This window comes from Pyxicephalus adspersus, chromosome 3 (genome assembly GCF_032062135.1).
Source record: "Pyxicephalus adspersus chromosome 3, UCB_Pads_2.0, whole genome shotgun sequence".
In the NCBI taxonomy this organism is placed as follows: Eukaryota; Metazoa; Chordata; class Amphibia; order Anura; family Pyxicephalidae; genus Pyxicephalus; species Pyxicephalus adspersus.
In genome coordinates, this window is record NC_092860.1 from 133760589 (window position 1) to 133777900 (window position 17312).

The 17312-nt window shown below is 35.8% G+C and overlaps 1 protein-coding gene across 5 annotated transcripts in view; it reads left to right on the forward strand.

The window, feature by feature from the left end:
• LDB2 (LIM domain binding 2) overlaps positions 1–17312 on the forward strand; it is a 177657-nt gene that overhangs the window by 110497 nt on the left and 49848 nt on the right. For all 5 annotated transcript variants that reach the window (XM_072406414.1, XM_072406413.1, XM_072406416.1 and 2 more), the window contains exon 3: positions 8160–8332. In XM_072406414.1, coding sequence (XP_072262515.1) covers positions 8160–8332 — 173 coding nt within the window. The remainder of the gene's footprint in view (positions 1–8159; positions 8333–17312) is intronic.

Genomic DNA, 17312 nt, shown 5'->3' on the forward strand with positions numbered 1-17312 from the left:
CAGGCACACTCTGAGTAGATTTTTCCTTCAGCTCCTTTAGTGAGCTCAGTTCTTCCCTGCTCTCTCACTGGAAGCACGGGGGAATAAGATGCTTAGGAAATGCAGCAATTAACTGATGCTATTGGCCAGAATCCTTACGGCTGCCAATAGAGGAAGATTAGAGCCAGACTGGGACTGCAATCAGTATGGCATAATAAAGCATTCCAGTAAACATCTGTGTCTACAACAAAAGTTTGCTAAGCTCAGTGGAGTAATAACGCTTAGGTATTGGCAGGACTATCAACTCATTACTGTATGGGAGGCCAAGTGCAGATTTTCTGTCCATAAAGTTCTGCTAAAAACCTTTTCAAATTTGCAACGTTGTGAAAATATCACCTCTTTTCATTTTTCCTTGTAAATCTGATCAGATATATAACTGTGACAGTTGTTGTCAAATTACCCCACTTTTATTTTCTATCATCTCCTATCTTGTTCAAGACAATAGCTTTGGAAATGTAATTGCCTGTTTGCAGTCAATGACTGGCTGCACCATTTTGCTGCAATGGCTGCAATTAAAGCTGAACTCTTTAATTGCTCTCAATGTCCAAAATGAGGAGATTTCACTTCTTATACTTTGTCTTCTTTTACTTTTAAGTTCTTCTTTACTGATAGGTAAAGACAGGCAGAAAGTGATAACTATCTCTAATGGGAACATAGACCATAGAGTAAAACGAGGTTAGAAATGCTGTTATTGCTGACTTCCTGTCCCTGTATCTCACATTGCTTGTCCTACAGTCAAGGAATGAAAAGTTAAGGAAATCTACCCAATGGGGTTTAGGTCACAAGAAAAAAAAGCTCTTGCTATAGTTGGTTTGTTATTGCTAAAGATTGCTGTGGAGCTGTGAAAAAAGATAGTTTGCAACAATTTTTTTGCAATAGGTACAGCAAGATGGGTCACTAAGAGGAATTGGTCAGGTAACAGTAAAAGTTGTCACTCAGTTAATAATGTAGAAAAGAAGGAAGGTACATAACACATCATTCAGGTAATACAGTTCCAATCAGTGCTAGACATAGATAACAATGGGCCACTATGCAGAACAGAACTAACTTGGGGCCCCTATTGGGACACCTCTCTCAGTGGGGAGCTACATAGGGTACACTCAGTGCAGGTAAAACAAAAACTAAGTCAGGTACCTATTTTAAACAGGTTTCTGTTCTGAAGTTATACAGGTGGGGCACATCTATAAGAGAAATGGGGAAACATTGAATTTATTTAACAACACAAAAGAAAGGTGCTAGCTTGCTAGTCATACATACATAGCTGTAGTACAATAGCCTACCTGTAATTTGGTGATCAGAAAACCTCTACTTTTGTTGCAGGGTAGCATACTTCATACTGGGGAGGGTACAGGGCCCTCATGCACTGGCACAGTCTGCACCTCCCTATGTCTGCCCTTGTGTCCAATGACCCTTTGTTGAGCTACTTTAGGACTAACTGCAACTAAAGATTAAGATTAGGGTATATTTCGTATAGTAGCACATTTTCAGTGTTAGTGTTTATAGTGTTGGTATTTTTATTTTTTACTTGTGTTTTTGTTTATTATTATTTACTTGTATTTTTTACTGTTTTTTTTTTTTTTTACTTTTATTTGTGTCCTGAAAATTATCCTTACATTAGAAGTAGATTAGTGCAAGGTATAGATTTATTGAAAGGCATGTCATTATCACCCTGAGTGGTATTATAATAAAGGAGAACTCCAGAGGCAGACACAAGCACAAAGGTGTTTCTTTACAAAGCATTTAAAAACCTAAAACCTATGTCAGCTATTAGCATTAGTTTTAAACTCAAGATTACAACTGACCTCTATTAGTTTCCTCTTTAGAATAATTGCCAAGCAAAAGCTTCTTCTTTTAAACTTTAATTGTGGAATCTACTTAAATCCAACTAGAGTTTTCATCAGGGCTGGAATAAAATTCAGATTTTCTAAGGCAATTGATGTTACTTTAAGAGCGGCAATTAATTAGTAGCTGTGCACACTTATCACTCTTTCATTAATAAAGTCAAGAATGGACCAGGGTGCATGGACAGACTTAAGTTGAAGAGAGGGGTTCATTATATCTTGGTAAAATCTTGTTTACTATAGCCAAGGCTGACAATATGTTTCCCAATAAAAGTATGTATTATAATCACTCCAAACACATCTTCCTAATTCTTAATTATTAATTGATGATTTTCTGGAGGAAAAGGAAGTTTTTGCAGTGCACGAGCTACATCCATCAGTTGGCTAAATCAGTAAAATGAAAGCAGTGAGTTGCAGCTGCACACAGGTTGTTAAAAAATGGACAGATGTCTTGCAGCCCATTGCTCCCAGGTAGACACTGTTCTCTCCTTGGACAGCTAGCTTATTAGTTGTGCTCTTCACACTTCTCTTGTGCCTGTATCTGTCAGAAACATTTACTACATCCAAATATAAAAATATTGTTTTTCATTTTTTAATATGCATAAAATCAACTTATTGTGACATACCTACTTTTTTTGTACAGACCAATCCATTTTGATCATGAATAGATTTCATTATACATGCAAAATTCAGTCCGTTTTCTTTGGCTCCAACAGTGGCCATGGGTCCATTTTTTCTGGACTTACCAAATAATGTGTGAGAACTGTTCAGTCCAGAAGTATTGTAACCCCAAGCTGCATGATGGTTCCGCCCAGGGTGTGGGTCTGTAACAATCCACAGAACCCACAGAATGTAAGCTGGATGGTGCTGGTTTCATTCAGTCTGGAAGACAATTGAAACTCAGAAAGTACTTACTATAGTAGATAGATTCAAAGAAAAAGTGAATATTGCAGCAAGTGAGCAGGTCTGGTTGCTATACTCACCTCCTTCCCACAGACTTATGCAATCAGGGATCTCACATTGGTCTTCTTGTGAATTAAATTGTGACCTTCATTATTCAACCCACTTTCTGTAAGTCCAGTGCATAACAGCTTCGTCCACATCCCAAGACTTAAGCATGAATGCTGCAGAAAGACACACTATTACATAGTGTCATTTTCTGCATCCTTCCGGATCCATGAGTAGGTGGAGAAGAACTGTGGCATTACTGGGTCAGACCAAAGACAACCTACAAAGGTAAATATAAAGTTTAAAAAAATAATGAGCGTAAGGTTTGTCTCTGTAATAGGATTGTCAGACTTCTCTCCAAGATTCTCTCTTAAACCTTTACATAAAATCTTACTGTTTTACTTTGTGGTGGTAGACCCCTGGTCAATATTGTGTCTATATAGAGGAAATCATTGTTCTTGTCTTTTTTTGATGAGGTTATTATTATCCCTGAAGAAGCCTAATAAAGGCGAAACGCGTAGGGAAAATTAAAAGACGACTGTGATTATGTACTGTGCGATGAACATATTTCTCTTCATAGAGATAGTTTTAGTGGTATTTGTATTGTGCAAAAACTTGGGCGAAAAACATCTGATTTTGTACTGTACCTCTCTATGTTTGTAAATATACATTACAGTTATTCTGGATTGTTTGTACATAATTTGAATATACAAAATTGTTTGCCACAACGCCCTTCTCTGTCCTATGCTTCTCTACTAGTTTCTGATAGCCTGGCAAAATAGTTATTGAAAGTCTTGAAAATGGTTGTTTAGAATTCTTTTACTATATTGTGGTCTGTCATATTCTGTTCTTACTGATCATGCTTTTCTGACCACAGAAGGAATAAAGTCACATATGTTTGTTGTTTTTCTGTTAGCTGGCTTTCTATAGTCATCCAACCCATCTACCATGTAAAAGTGTGTGGGTTGGGATTATAGTTATTGTATTATTATTTATTTCTCACAAAAGCCTAACCTTTGTTCAGGTAATTTTGCTGTATTTTCTTTTCTTTATATACTTTATAAAGAAGCCAGCAGAAAAACAAGAATGTTATAATTTCTCACCTAAATGGTTACTACCTTCATTGGATTCTAGCAATCTAAATGGTCCAGTACGAAAGTTTTTATACATTACTGCCTAGGAAATATTTATTATGTATGTAAAAAAATAAATAACATACAAATAGTAACATTTCAGCTAACAACACACCTTCTTTACTGTTTCTATGGAAGGAGTTGTGGTGACAACTGGACCTCAAACACCGATGAATTTAATCATCTTCATTGTATAGTTGGTGATGATATTCGTAGTTTAGAGGGTGAAAACATTATATTCATTTCAATAGAAAGCCTCCTGAGGTTGATGATTGACAGCCTTGTATTAGAAATAAACAGAGGAATTTACGGTGCATGCTTTCCATAGAGGACCCTTGTGGCTTCCAGCAGCCCCCCTACAAAGTCCCTATGATTATAGAAAGGTAAGTGGCAAGTTTTGGCAATTGCTAGGGAAGGGGGCCATAACTGTGCTAAAAGCTATTCTTTATAGCCAATTTTATTATTAACTTTACCTTTATTAGAAATATATAAATTGATAATTGACTTTCAGCAGATGTGCTGGTGTTGTCGTTGATATTCATTCTGGGCAAAAAAAGGCCCCCCTTTGTGATGAGTACTGCCTAAATAGGGATGTACCATAAGATAAGATATCATAAAGAAGTGGATTGCTTTTTTTTTATTACATTAACATTTATTTGTTTGATAACTTGTCTTTTATATCATTTTACAAGTTTATTCAGAGCATTGCATTTGCCAGTGATGGAAATAGTCAAAACCTAGCTCCAAGCAAATCCAATTTGCTGCATTGTTAAATAAAAAGAATCATTGGGTTAAACTGTGAGCCAAGCTACTGTGCCAGTATGCACCAAAAGCAACAGTGCCAACGCATATCACTAGTAAAAAAATGTGATTCCTAGAACTCTTATTATTTAATAGAAAAAGCCACAACAAAATGTATTTTCCCACATATCACAATTTGCACATCTTTTGCATGAATCACAATGAGGTTTACAGAAATAAAATAGCAGCCATTTTTACTACTGGCATGAAAAATGCCAGCCCTTAGCTAACTGAATACTAAAATGTCTTATTTTTAGATGTTTCTTAATTCACTGCAAATACTTAGCAGTAAAACTGAGAACACAGGTAATAAAAGCAGAGCTGTGTAATTTTTAAAAGAAAAATGGGGTTGTGAAAAACCTTCCAATGTTCCCTGGTTTAATTTGCATGTTAATATATCAATAAAGTTTTATATCAGAGAATGGATCTTGCAATAACTGACGAATTTGATGGGATCCAGTGAATAATGTGTTTCTAGTATATTCACATGGATAAATATGAAAACAGTTGGATTTTGCAGCTTGAAAAATTGATGAATTAAAAAAAATATAATAAGTAATTTAACATTGAGTTTAAAGATTTATTCTAAAGGTTAGCATTATGCTATTTGACCTGTACTGTAGCCATGGTGAATCGCTATCTAATTCCAGAATTACCCCACCTCCCTTAGAAATTTATGTTACTTTTATGAAACATTTATTATAATATATATGCTTATGGTACATTTTTTGATATATTATGTAAAGCTTTAACTTTTTTTGTTTGTGACATGTTCCTACCACCTGCTTTTTCCTATCCCTATCCTGAGCAAGTTTTCTGTACAATGTTCAATGGCTATTAAATTGACTTGAAAATCTGAAATGGACTTGAAAAACTTTAAAGCTACTTTTATGAATTTTATTTAAGTTTAAAATCTAAAAATATGCATTTTTGACATTGATATTTCACCTGCGACACATTCCCACCACCCACAGATTACTAAACAATTGTGGTGACCAAATTTAGGGGCGTTGCAATTAATTTGTATTTTTGGCATGTTTAATTCATGAAATCATGAAAATAAGCCTTAATTTCATGAAAATTTCTCCAATAAAGAACATAGGGTTTCACAGTAAAAGTAAACTTTCAATGCTGCTACAAAAAATACTCTGATTTTCTTTCACCTCTTTCACATAGGCTGTATGAACTCACTGTAATGCTTTGAAGCTGTTGTAATTGTTATCCTGAAAACACCATTTTTGAATAAATGGATACCTAAATTATTATTCCATCTAAATGAACTTTAGGCAATTGACAAACAAAAAAAAGTCTGGTTTATTTTTCTCTTCTTAAGCAGTTACAGAAGTTTTATTTTGAAAAAAAAGTGAATAAAAGCTGACAATTGTACACTCCTCTAAATATTAGTTTGTCCCAATCACTTTATCTATCCCGTACCTAAAGCATTAACCCCATTCAGTTGCCAGAGTACAATACTTTTTATTACAATCACCTTGTAATACCTGAACATTTTAAAGTGTCTAGTTACAGTTCTGTGCATGTTTTTGAATAAGAATATTGAAGCTCAATTTTGATGGATCCAATGGGTCCTCATAAAAGTCTACCAAGTTTTTTTTCCAGGGCACCGCTTGATAATGTTATTAACTACATGCGTTACAGTGCAATGATGGGTTATGATTTGGTATCTCCTTAGTGGGATGTTATCTTTAAGGAATGGCAATGTAATATAATGTGCACACATTAACAAATGACCTTTGATGAGGTCAGGGTGAGAAATGTCAGGGGGGCATTGGATGCATCCTAAGGGCAGTATCATGGGATCCAGATGGTTGAAAACTGATGGGCTAGTGCTGAACACTGCAGAATGTTAACCTGTTAAATGTTTTGTGGCTAACATATGTTTTATGTGAATATTAAATTTATTGCAGATAAGTGATCTCTTCTGCATAATTTGAGTTTAATCTCAAAAGTGCTAATGGATTATTTCAATTGATGACATTGTGTATTTACAGTGGACCAATAAATTGATCTGTTGGTGTAAAAGTAATATATAAAATATAAGTTGGTGTATAGGTAATAATATCTTATTCATGATAGGATGGACAGAGATCTATCTAAAACTGAAGATTGTGGTTATTTTGGGCTAACAATTGGATACAATTGAAAGATCACTGATGTTTGCATTGGATTTCACTGATTTGTTGTAGAACAGGAGGCTTATATATGAACTGTTATATTGATCACAAGTACAGGTAGTCCCCAGGCTACATACGAGTTAGGGACTGTAGGTTTGTTCTTAAGTTGAATTTGTATGTAAGTCAGAACAGGTACATTATTTTAATAAATGCAATTAGGACAGATGTTTGTCCAAACATATTATTAGGCAGTGTGCTGTCAGTTACTGTATAAAATCCTCACTGTCAGCTAATCACAAAGCCAAAAAAAATCTTTATGGAGCCTAGACATTCATTAACTTCTGGAGTAAGATGTGCTTTGATATGCAAAAAGAAACAACTGCAGAGTTTGTCTTGGTCATTAGAGTTACAAGATGTTGCAAAAGAGTTACAAGATGTTAGCAAAACCAACCACACACCCATGGAAACATACCTATAAATGTATGAAAAGGTTTTGTTTATAGGTCGGGAAATCTTCAAATGTGGGGCAAACGGGAGTAAAATCCGGAGCTTGAAGTTAGGCTTTTAAATCATGTGCAATGGTCTCTCTCAGTGTTTCTTTTTTTTTTACCATAGAGGTACCCCTATTATAATAACAATATCGACAGCTCACTGTATAATAATGTGGTGGTCAACAGAAAAAATTACTCTTACAATGCTGGCCAGTGGGAAGGCTGCCACCCTTACAGCAAAAACTCTCATTGGTAACCGGTAAACTGACCTGAGCAGCACAAATTGCTCATTGATCAAGAAACTCACTAGCAACCTCAGGATAAGCCACGGTTGAAAAACAGTGATTAATCTTAACAAAACATTTATTTTATATCTAATCAGATGGACTCATACACTACATATATGACACATATAAGGGAGATTAGACAATCCAGTTGTAACATGCATGGTCATTGTTGTGAGACATTTTTTTCGGTTGTATACAACATAAATACAAGTAATAGCTTAGTAATAGCTTAGTAATAGCTTAGTATTATCTCTTTAGCTGTATTTTGATGCTATAACAAATGACTGATGCTACATAGAATATGTATGGGCCACTAAATGACATTCAGATTTTGTACTATGTACGCCATCAACATCCTGCACTATCTAATGCAATTTTATCCCGGTAATAAAACATTTTCCAAAACGACAAATACTAAGGCCACAGCCAGCAGCCTGGATCTTGGTTTTGAAATCTAATTATTTTTTTCTCTCTTTTCCCTCCCCAGCAATTGGAAGGACTCTCATTCCTCGATACTTTAGCACAGTGTTTGAAGGGGGTGTCACTGATCTCTATTACATTCTCAAGCACTCCAAAGAATCCTACCACAACTCATCCATCACCGTGGACTGTGATCAATGTACCATGGTCACTCAGCATGGGAAACCCATGTTCACCAAGGTAATAACAAAGCTGATTTTTTTTTTTTCCCCGTGTTTAGGAGTGATTGATTTTTTTCCATTCCTCCAATATTATAACACTGCTGCTCTTATTCAATGTGCGGTTACATTTGTTGACTTCAAGTATGTTATTTACAGTATAAATAGTAGTTGTTTTTTATATATAGTCAAGTATATGGATATTATTTATTATGTGAGTAAACAATTGCGTTAGCATATAGGTACACTAGCCATATAAACAGCATTAGGGTTGGAGCTTCTACAATGCAGCCCATAGAAAACCTTTGCTGCTTGGATTAGAAGGGCATAATATGGAATCCTTTTAATATACACTGTCCAACTCGATCTGTGCATTGTGGTAATGCATGTGTTACTGCAATGTACATTACTATTCATCTTTAATGGCATCCCAACACATTGATGTAGTAACGTACACGGTAGTGTAGGGCTGTGCATTAGACAAGGAATATGTGTTATTTTCAGTATTTCAGGGTGCATTGCCAGTCTATTCTTTTTTCAAAAGGCTGTCTTAATTCAAAGCACATTACCCACATCATAGTTCACAAGAAGAAAAGTGAAATAAGTGAGCACATAGATGGGTTGCCTACATACATCCTAGCTGGCCTGTTGAATATACTCAATGGAGTCCTCTGTGACCAAAGACTTGAGCATCCCTCTTCTCTGCATAGTGGCCAGATGACTGGTACTTTGCAAGATGGTATTGCCATTTACGTTCATTAAATGTAGTTAATGTTTGTTTTGCTGTTTTGTATAATTCTCCCATTTTGTACCTATAAGCATGACAAAGGACCACTATGTATCATAAACACAATTAAGTCACATGCCACTTTCTTATTATCCTACATACAGTTTTCAGTCTTCATTTATATTAGTCCAGAGTTTGGAAAAAATAACACACAATACCTAAAGTGCTGCCTGTCTTTTTAATATGCATCATAATCTCTATGTTGTTGTTGTAAAGCCTGTGATATGTACGTTTTTCTTGTCTGCACATTGCATTCTTTATCAGAGATGCCTTATGGAAATTATAAGACACTATTTTACATTGTCTATTTAAATGAGCACATTCTTATACTTGTAATGTTTACTTAATTACTCATTATACTGCACATTTTATATGCAGAAATATCAACCTGGCAGAGCCAGCATACAGGACAAAAAAGAGTTGTTGTACAGTTTTCCCATATACAAAATTAAAACAGATATTAAGTACTACACTCAGAATAGAGATCAAGAGAAATACTACTGTACAGGATACTGAGAATTATTCCCAACATGCTAAACAAGCAAAGGGTGCAGTGCAGAATAAGAACAGATAACAAAAGTTATATCCTGCATAAAAAGTATGCAAAGGGCTACTGTACAATGCTGCATGAGAACAGATACTGAGAATTATACTCAGTATACAGAGCGAGCAAAGGGTTCCTATACAGTCCAGAATAAGAAGAGATATTGAGAATTTCATGTAGCATACAGAGTAAGCAAAGGACCACTGTTGTGCAAGAAAAGAACATACAAAGAATTATTTGCAGCACACAAAGCAAGCAAATGTCTACTATACAATGCAAAATTAGAACAGTTACTGAGAATTAGCCAATATACAGAGAAATTAAAGGATTCCTATACAGTGCAGGATACGAATAGATACTGAGTATTATACCCGGCATATAGAACAAACAAAAGATTCCAATACGGTTATTAATTTACATTAAATACAGATCAAGCTAGAGGCCATGGTGCAGTACAGAATAGGAACAGATACTTAGAATTATACCCAGCAAACAGAGCAAGCAAAGGGTTTCCATACAGGGCAGAATACAAACAGATAACAGGAATTAAACAGAGCAAGCAAAGGGTTTGTATACAGTGCACAATATGAACAGAAACTTAGAATTACATTTTTTCCAGAACAAGCTTTTTGTTTTTCTTAAGGTCAAAACAGTACTCTAATTTAATCTAATAAAGTGGATCTCTCAAATGCCTGTGCTGAAAATTGGAATGTTAGTTCAAACAATTCAAGTATCACTTAGAATATTCAATTATTTCTCTCTTACAAAATTATACTTATACCTTGGTAGCATAGACTAGTGTCATTAGAACAACAAAAAGGAAACCATATTGTCCTGATATTATTTTAGGCAATATGGCAAATTATTATTATTTTTTCTTCTTATAGTGTGATAAGAAAGAACTTTAGTATGGCAAATGTTTTGAAAGAAATGTAATTTCCCTGTGACTAAAGCTAGGGGTTGCTGCCGATATTGCTATCATGGTTGCCACCATCAAAGCAGCTACAGCAGCAACATGGGGGCTATGCTGCTGTTATTTGCCTGCAGAATGAAGAGTCATCTCCACATTAAAGAAAGCACTTTTCCAATGGTTTACTGAGAATTAGTTGGTTTTGAATAGTTTAATAAAAATATCAGTTGGTATTTTTTAATTTTTTAGTGAGAACCCAATTTTATGACATATAATAATAGTTAGACCATATTAGTTTCTTAAATGCTTTTTAATCCTGATTGTATCTAATAAGGGTTTATTTTAAGGAGTAAAGGCTATTAATTTTACAAACTGTATGTCAACTTCCAGAGTTAGTATTTGCAAATAAGAGAAATCTGTGTTCACTTTGAAAATGCAATCTTGTTCTACTAAAAATTCTGTTTATTTTCTTTGAGCAGTGCAGGGTATTCATACAGGCTGGCCCTATTTACCAATATTCACTTTGCAAGTTAAACATTCACTTTTTTAGCCTTTTATCTTTTAGTAAATCAAACCCCTTTATGGCAGCAGATTTCAAAGTAAGAACTGCTGTTTGTGAATCTGGTCACATCATCAGTTTGGTCCACAAGCTGTTTGTCTCTCTAATTGAAAAGGAAAAAAATACTGTATGTATAAAATGAATGTAGATAAAATAACTTGTTTAAAAACCATTTTGTAACAATATACATAGTTTACACCTTCAATGGCATTTGTTACTTATAGGTTTACACCCAATCATGAGAAGTAGGAATGTCAGTTTGGTTTGGTTGGGGGGATTTTATATTTTAAAATGTAATGTTTTTTTTTTTGGGCCTTACACTACCTCCTTCCTCGTACGTTCCAGGCCTTCCTTTATCAGAAAGCTTCGGCAAACTCTGTATATTCTTTAATCAGTAGGATAATGACACAGGGTAGGTTTATTTTGTTGCTTTAGAAGCCATTGTATCCTTACATTTTTACCAACTGAAGAATTTTTAGTTTTGTGGTTTGGTCACCTATATCAACTTTTTTTTCTCTGAATCTGAGGAGAACATCTGCATAAGGCATTTTCATTTTTTCTAGTATATTTCCTAGTCCAACCATTTTTTTGCCATGGTACCAGCAGTCCTACAAAAGCTTATCTTGGTGTCAAGCTTAGTCTGTGATTAGGTACAAGGCCAATCCTCTGGGTTTTTACCAAAAGGACAGCTGTTCTGTTTGTTGTAGTTAGTGGGCCTGATTTAATAATGCTATCCAAGGCTGGAGGGGATTATTATTACACAGTATTTAGGTAGTGCAGCACTGTACAAAGCCCATAGTCATGTCATTAAATGTCCCTCAAAGGAGCTCACAATCTAATGTCCCTAATATAGTCATATGTCATAAATGTAGCCTAAGGTCAATTTAGGGGGAAACCAATTAACTTAACGGAATGTTTTTGGGATGTGGGAGGAAACCGTAGTACCCGGAGGAAACCCACGCAGACACGGGGAGAACCTGCAAACTCCTGATCCAGCAAACCTGGAATGAATTTCTTTAAATTAATTTGCTATTTGCTAGCAAATGTTTTGAACGCTGGACCAGATCCATTCCAGGTTTGCTGGATCACCCAGCTTCACTGATGAAAGAGTATTCTCCCTTGAAGAGCGTTAATAAATCAGGCCCATTGTAACAGATTAGGAATGTGTTAGCAACAGTGCTACACTAGCCCTGTCCATGCCAGTTGTTATTCCTGTGCTCCAAGTCACCCTCTGTGTTCCTTTTCTTTTTGCTCCAAGTGGATCTTTGTGATCCAAGTAGCCTTCTATGTTCCTATGGTTGTTTATCCTTCTTTCTGCATTGCACATGCTACTGAGAGCATATGATTCGAATAGTTTTTTTGTGCATTTGTGAATGAATAACACTGTAAACATTTAAAAGGATTGTGCCAGTTGACTCTGGAAAAGCTATGGCAGATTATACAGTTGCAAATAAAAAATGTATTTTGTTTGTTTTAGTGACAATACTATGTTCAGAAACTTTGTAGTTAACTGAAAAATTAGAATTAATTTCAATACATTTTTAGTTAATTAGCAGTATTATTAAATTTCTGTATAAAATTCAACAAAATTTCTTATCATTGAATTAGTATAATTCAAGTAGGTAAGTATATATACTCATCCCTAATTAAGTCATTCGTGTTTACTGCTACCTCAAGATAGATCTGATTGGCCTTTACCAACTTATGAAATTTTGAGAACATATGAGTAAGTTGAATTGTGTCCAGTGCCATTTCCTCATTCTTCCGGAACAGTTTTAGATTTTTTAGACCTTCACATCACCTCAATCCCCAGATAACTTACAAACTTCAGCTAACTTGGAGCTTGTGTTTCACAGTAATGGGTGGATGAAACATTAGACTGTGCTTGTATGTATTTCAGTTTTCCCAGGAAACTAGCTTTATAAACACTCTGTTATTGAGGAATAGCAAAAGCTGCTGACAGATTGAGTGAAAACATGAAAGATGGTGCCCCAAATCACTACTGTTCAACATCAATGTATACAGATATTTGTGGACTCTTTCACAGAATGGCTTTGCGCACCGTATCTGTTGTTTGGTGTCTATCTTGGGTCCCCAAGTTTGGGTACCTTTGATGTGTGCAGTCTCACCAGAGCCATTTGACTGTAAAGATTGTATATACATTTTTTGAGGTTTGATGGTGAAGTTCCGCTCTTGTGTTTTTGCATTTAATCATGTATAAAGTGACATTTTGAAACTTTCTGATAAGCCCACACACATTTCTATTGACCCGTTACTATGATCAACTGCCTCCCCTGGCCGGTTGGAAAGCTTCAACAGTATAAGGTAGCCTTTCTTGACCTTTTAATATGAGGGAACCCTAAAATAACTTTGACGACCTAAGGGAACCCCTTCTAAAATTATAATATTACAGTACATTAGTGTGGGGGTCAGTGGGAATAATGCATCTTACATTGCTGGCCAATGGGAAGAATGTCATCCTTACAGATAGCCAAAAAAAACATTAGTGTCACTTAAACTGACCTGACATTGCTCAAGGAACTTCTACTAACCTTTGGAGGAATCTTAGGGTTTCACACAACCCTGGTTGAGAAACACTGCATATAGAAAGAATAAACTTTGTCCAAAGAAACACCTTGGAAGAGAATATAGGAGAGGATGCCTAAAGCTACCCTGCATTCCTGCTTTTTATATTGGTCTATATACAGTATTTGTGAATGCGTCTTGACACTATTTTCAAAAGGAAGCTTTCAGCGTAAAAAATAAATAAATACAAATAAACAACCGAAAGCACAAAGCATACCTGGCTATAAGAAATGAAAAACAAAAAATTGCCATCTTAATCAATATAATCATTTTAATATATATATAAAAAAACTTGACTCCAGACACATTGGATAGACTCTAGCACCCTTTCTAAACCTTTTTAACTTGGGGGAACCCTTGAAACAACTTTCAGATCTTGATGAACCCCTTGTGTAATAACTATATCCACAGCTTACAGTACATTATTGTGGTGGTCCATGGGAAGAATGTCGCTGTTACAGTCAAACAGATCATTGGTGTCACTTAAACTGACCTAGAGGAACAATTTACTCATTGCTCAAAGAACCCCTAGCAATCTCTGGAGAAGCCCTAACGAACCTATCACTAAAAGGCAAACCCTATTTTCTGGCCAAGCTTTCATTGCAGAATTACCACTAAGACACACATCCATGAATTGTTACACCCATATTAAAGTCACTTTTCTTTTGTTGCTATAATAAAAATGTGCTGCTTTAATGAAACTTAAGTTTCTAATTTGCCTTTCCTGTTCTTGTTATTGTGTATTTATATAGCGCCGACATATTACGCAGCCCTTTACAAAGTCCATAGTCATGTCACTGACAGTAAGTAGAAATATCAATTCATTAGGGAATGTGTACCGGTGGTGGATGCAACACCGCCATGGGAAGGGTCCACCATAAGACTAAAAAAATATAAACAAATCTATGCATTTGTTTTACGATTTTCACATCTTAAATAAAATTATACTTTAAGTTTACTTTGTTTCAACCATGTTGTTGGGTCCCACTTAGGGTACACAGGGTCCCCTAATACCCAATATGAGACTCAACAAAGCCTCATAGTTTTGTGGCTGACATTAATTATACGCACAATCATCCGGATTTTATATGCAGAATAGTTATCATTAAAGAGATGCTGCATGGTTTCACGACAGGCAAGGGTTAACCTCCTATTGGTTTAGTAAAGAAATGTTCTTTTTTCTTTTTTTCTTTTTCCTGGTCTAGTCTGGAGGAGCACGTGATCCTCTGAATGACTGCCAGCCTCTTTCTTGTTGATCCTCCTGAGACCATCTGTGCTGGGGGCATTGATTAGAGTGTGTCTGCTGGGATTACATCTTTTCTGTTGCCATGCCAACTAATCAGCTGATTTTCGGTTGCCATGGCAACAAAATGTCAGAGCTCAGAGTACGGTAACATGAATTCAGCAGAACACAAAATATTTTCTTAATTGGAGACTTTTTTTTTTTTTTCTTCTCATCTTTAGAGGTAGTAGTCGTGGTGGTGGTGGTGGGGGGGCGTGTTTTTTATGTCTTGATCAGGAGGGCTTCTTTAAATTAAAAATCTACCATAAACGTGAGTATTAAATCTCGGTACGGAATAAATTTGCTTTTTTAGGTAAAACTGAACAGAACCAAGTGCTTGGCTTGCAAACGACAGCAAGCCGTTTATTCTCTGCCTGGGATTTAGGGTATGCATTTTCTTTGTCTATTGCTTTAAGCGTTATTTTTTCTTTTTTTTTTCGTTTGTGGGCATAAAAATAACCACGTCCCTTAGGTGATGCATTTTTACAGCTATACAGGAGTTTTGTTTCTATAGGTCTCAAAGGTTCTTATTATACAAATAGATTTTAGTCAGAGTGGGACATTGACCCCTGACCTGCGTACAGCGCGCTCCCAAGATGCTGTCAAATGTTGAATTTGTGTGGTAAACCTTGAAAATGAATCAGCTTCGCACATAGGTGAACGCGGCTTTCCCTCGTTCTTTCGGACTGGCAAAGAGCTGACGCAGGTTCGTGCAGCATAAAGAAGATTCAATACATCCCCATTTTCCTATGCTAGCAGACAAGTTAATAACATTCCTAAATATGTATCTAAAATACTTGTACAGGGACAAAAAAACAGATAATTGACAATGGATCTCAGTTATGAATGTGCCGGAGGGAAAAATTCTTTCAGTCCGTGATGCCCCACAGAAACCAATTAGATTCTCCTGCTGCAGTGTGGGAAAATAAAAGGGAGAATTTGATTGGTAGCTCTGGGGCAACGCAGACCATTCTTTTCAGACACTTTTAGAAATAAGGTCCATTGCACTAAACTTGATAAGGAGTTTATTCATTGTCAATGGCCTTAAGAATTTTTACCGGTAGTCTTTTGCAGTTTTTGTTTAAGGAAACATTTCTTAAAGAGGGTTTTGTAAAACTCTTACGTTCCACCAGAGATTGCCAGAGGTCCCTGCCCTAGAGGGTAGATTGATTTTCCGCCTGCATATTTCCTGCACACACTTGGCAGAGTCAATAACCTGGGACCACTTTAGGCTCTCCCCCTTCTCAGTTATGTACCCAATGAACCAATGACCATTTTACCGCACTTCTATCTGTAGAGCTAAAAAGTGGCGCTAATTCTATCTCCCATACAAATGTGTGTAGCCGCCTCCTGTACAAACCATATATTGTTCTAGTTGATTTCTTAAGTAGATAAGATTTTTTGAACAATACGCACTTTTACATGACCACTACTCACCATTTAGAGGAAGCACTCCACCACCAACATAATAGGATGACTTCTACACTGAGTGCCAGCACTTCCCCACTGATGACCAAACCCATACATCTACACTGACCAACAATGCAAATGGAGCATTGGAAATTCCACATTCTCTTAGTGGGAATACTGGGTTAAAACATTTTTACAATATTGTTTGTGTTCTTAATGATCTCCCATAGGGAGTACAAAATACATAAATTTTCATAAAACATAATACCGGTTATAGTACAGTTTACAGCACAAGGAGTTGATGTGACCTACCTAAAAACTCCTCAATTAATAACAAGTAAAGATGTTAATTTGTCATTCATAGTATAATGGCTTTTCAGCATTTCATGGAATCTGGGGAGAGGGTGTAATAACGTTATGGCATGTCAAGCTCAACACGTTTCTTGGTGTAATGGGACTCTTCTTCGGGAAGTAATAGTAATAAAGGGAGGGTATCTAGTACAACCAAAAAATGGAAAGGCACTACATCCGCTATATATTATTATTATAATTATACAGTATTTATATAGCACAGATATATTACACAGTGTTTTACAAAGTCAAGTCCATAGTCATGGCACTAGCTGTCCCTCAAAGGGGCTCACAATCTAATGATGTACTATACCCAGTATTATGGTTTTATGGATTTTTTTGTATAAAGATACCTGATGTCTATTTGTTATTTTAAAGAATACAGAAGTAAAATGTAGCTTTTTATTAAATCAGCGATATGTCACAGTAATCTGCATGGACACCATTAAATCCCCCCTGAGTGACTTATTTCTTTAACTATACTGGTTTAAAAAAACACCACAGACACATTCCCTGGTATTTTTATGGCCCTAAAATTAGACTTGTGACTGCTTGTCCTGGATTACTTTGTGG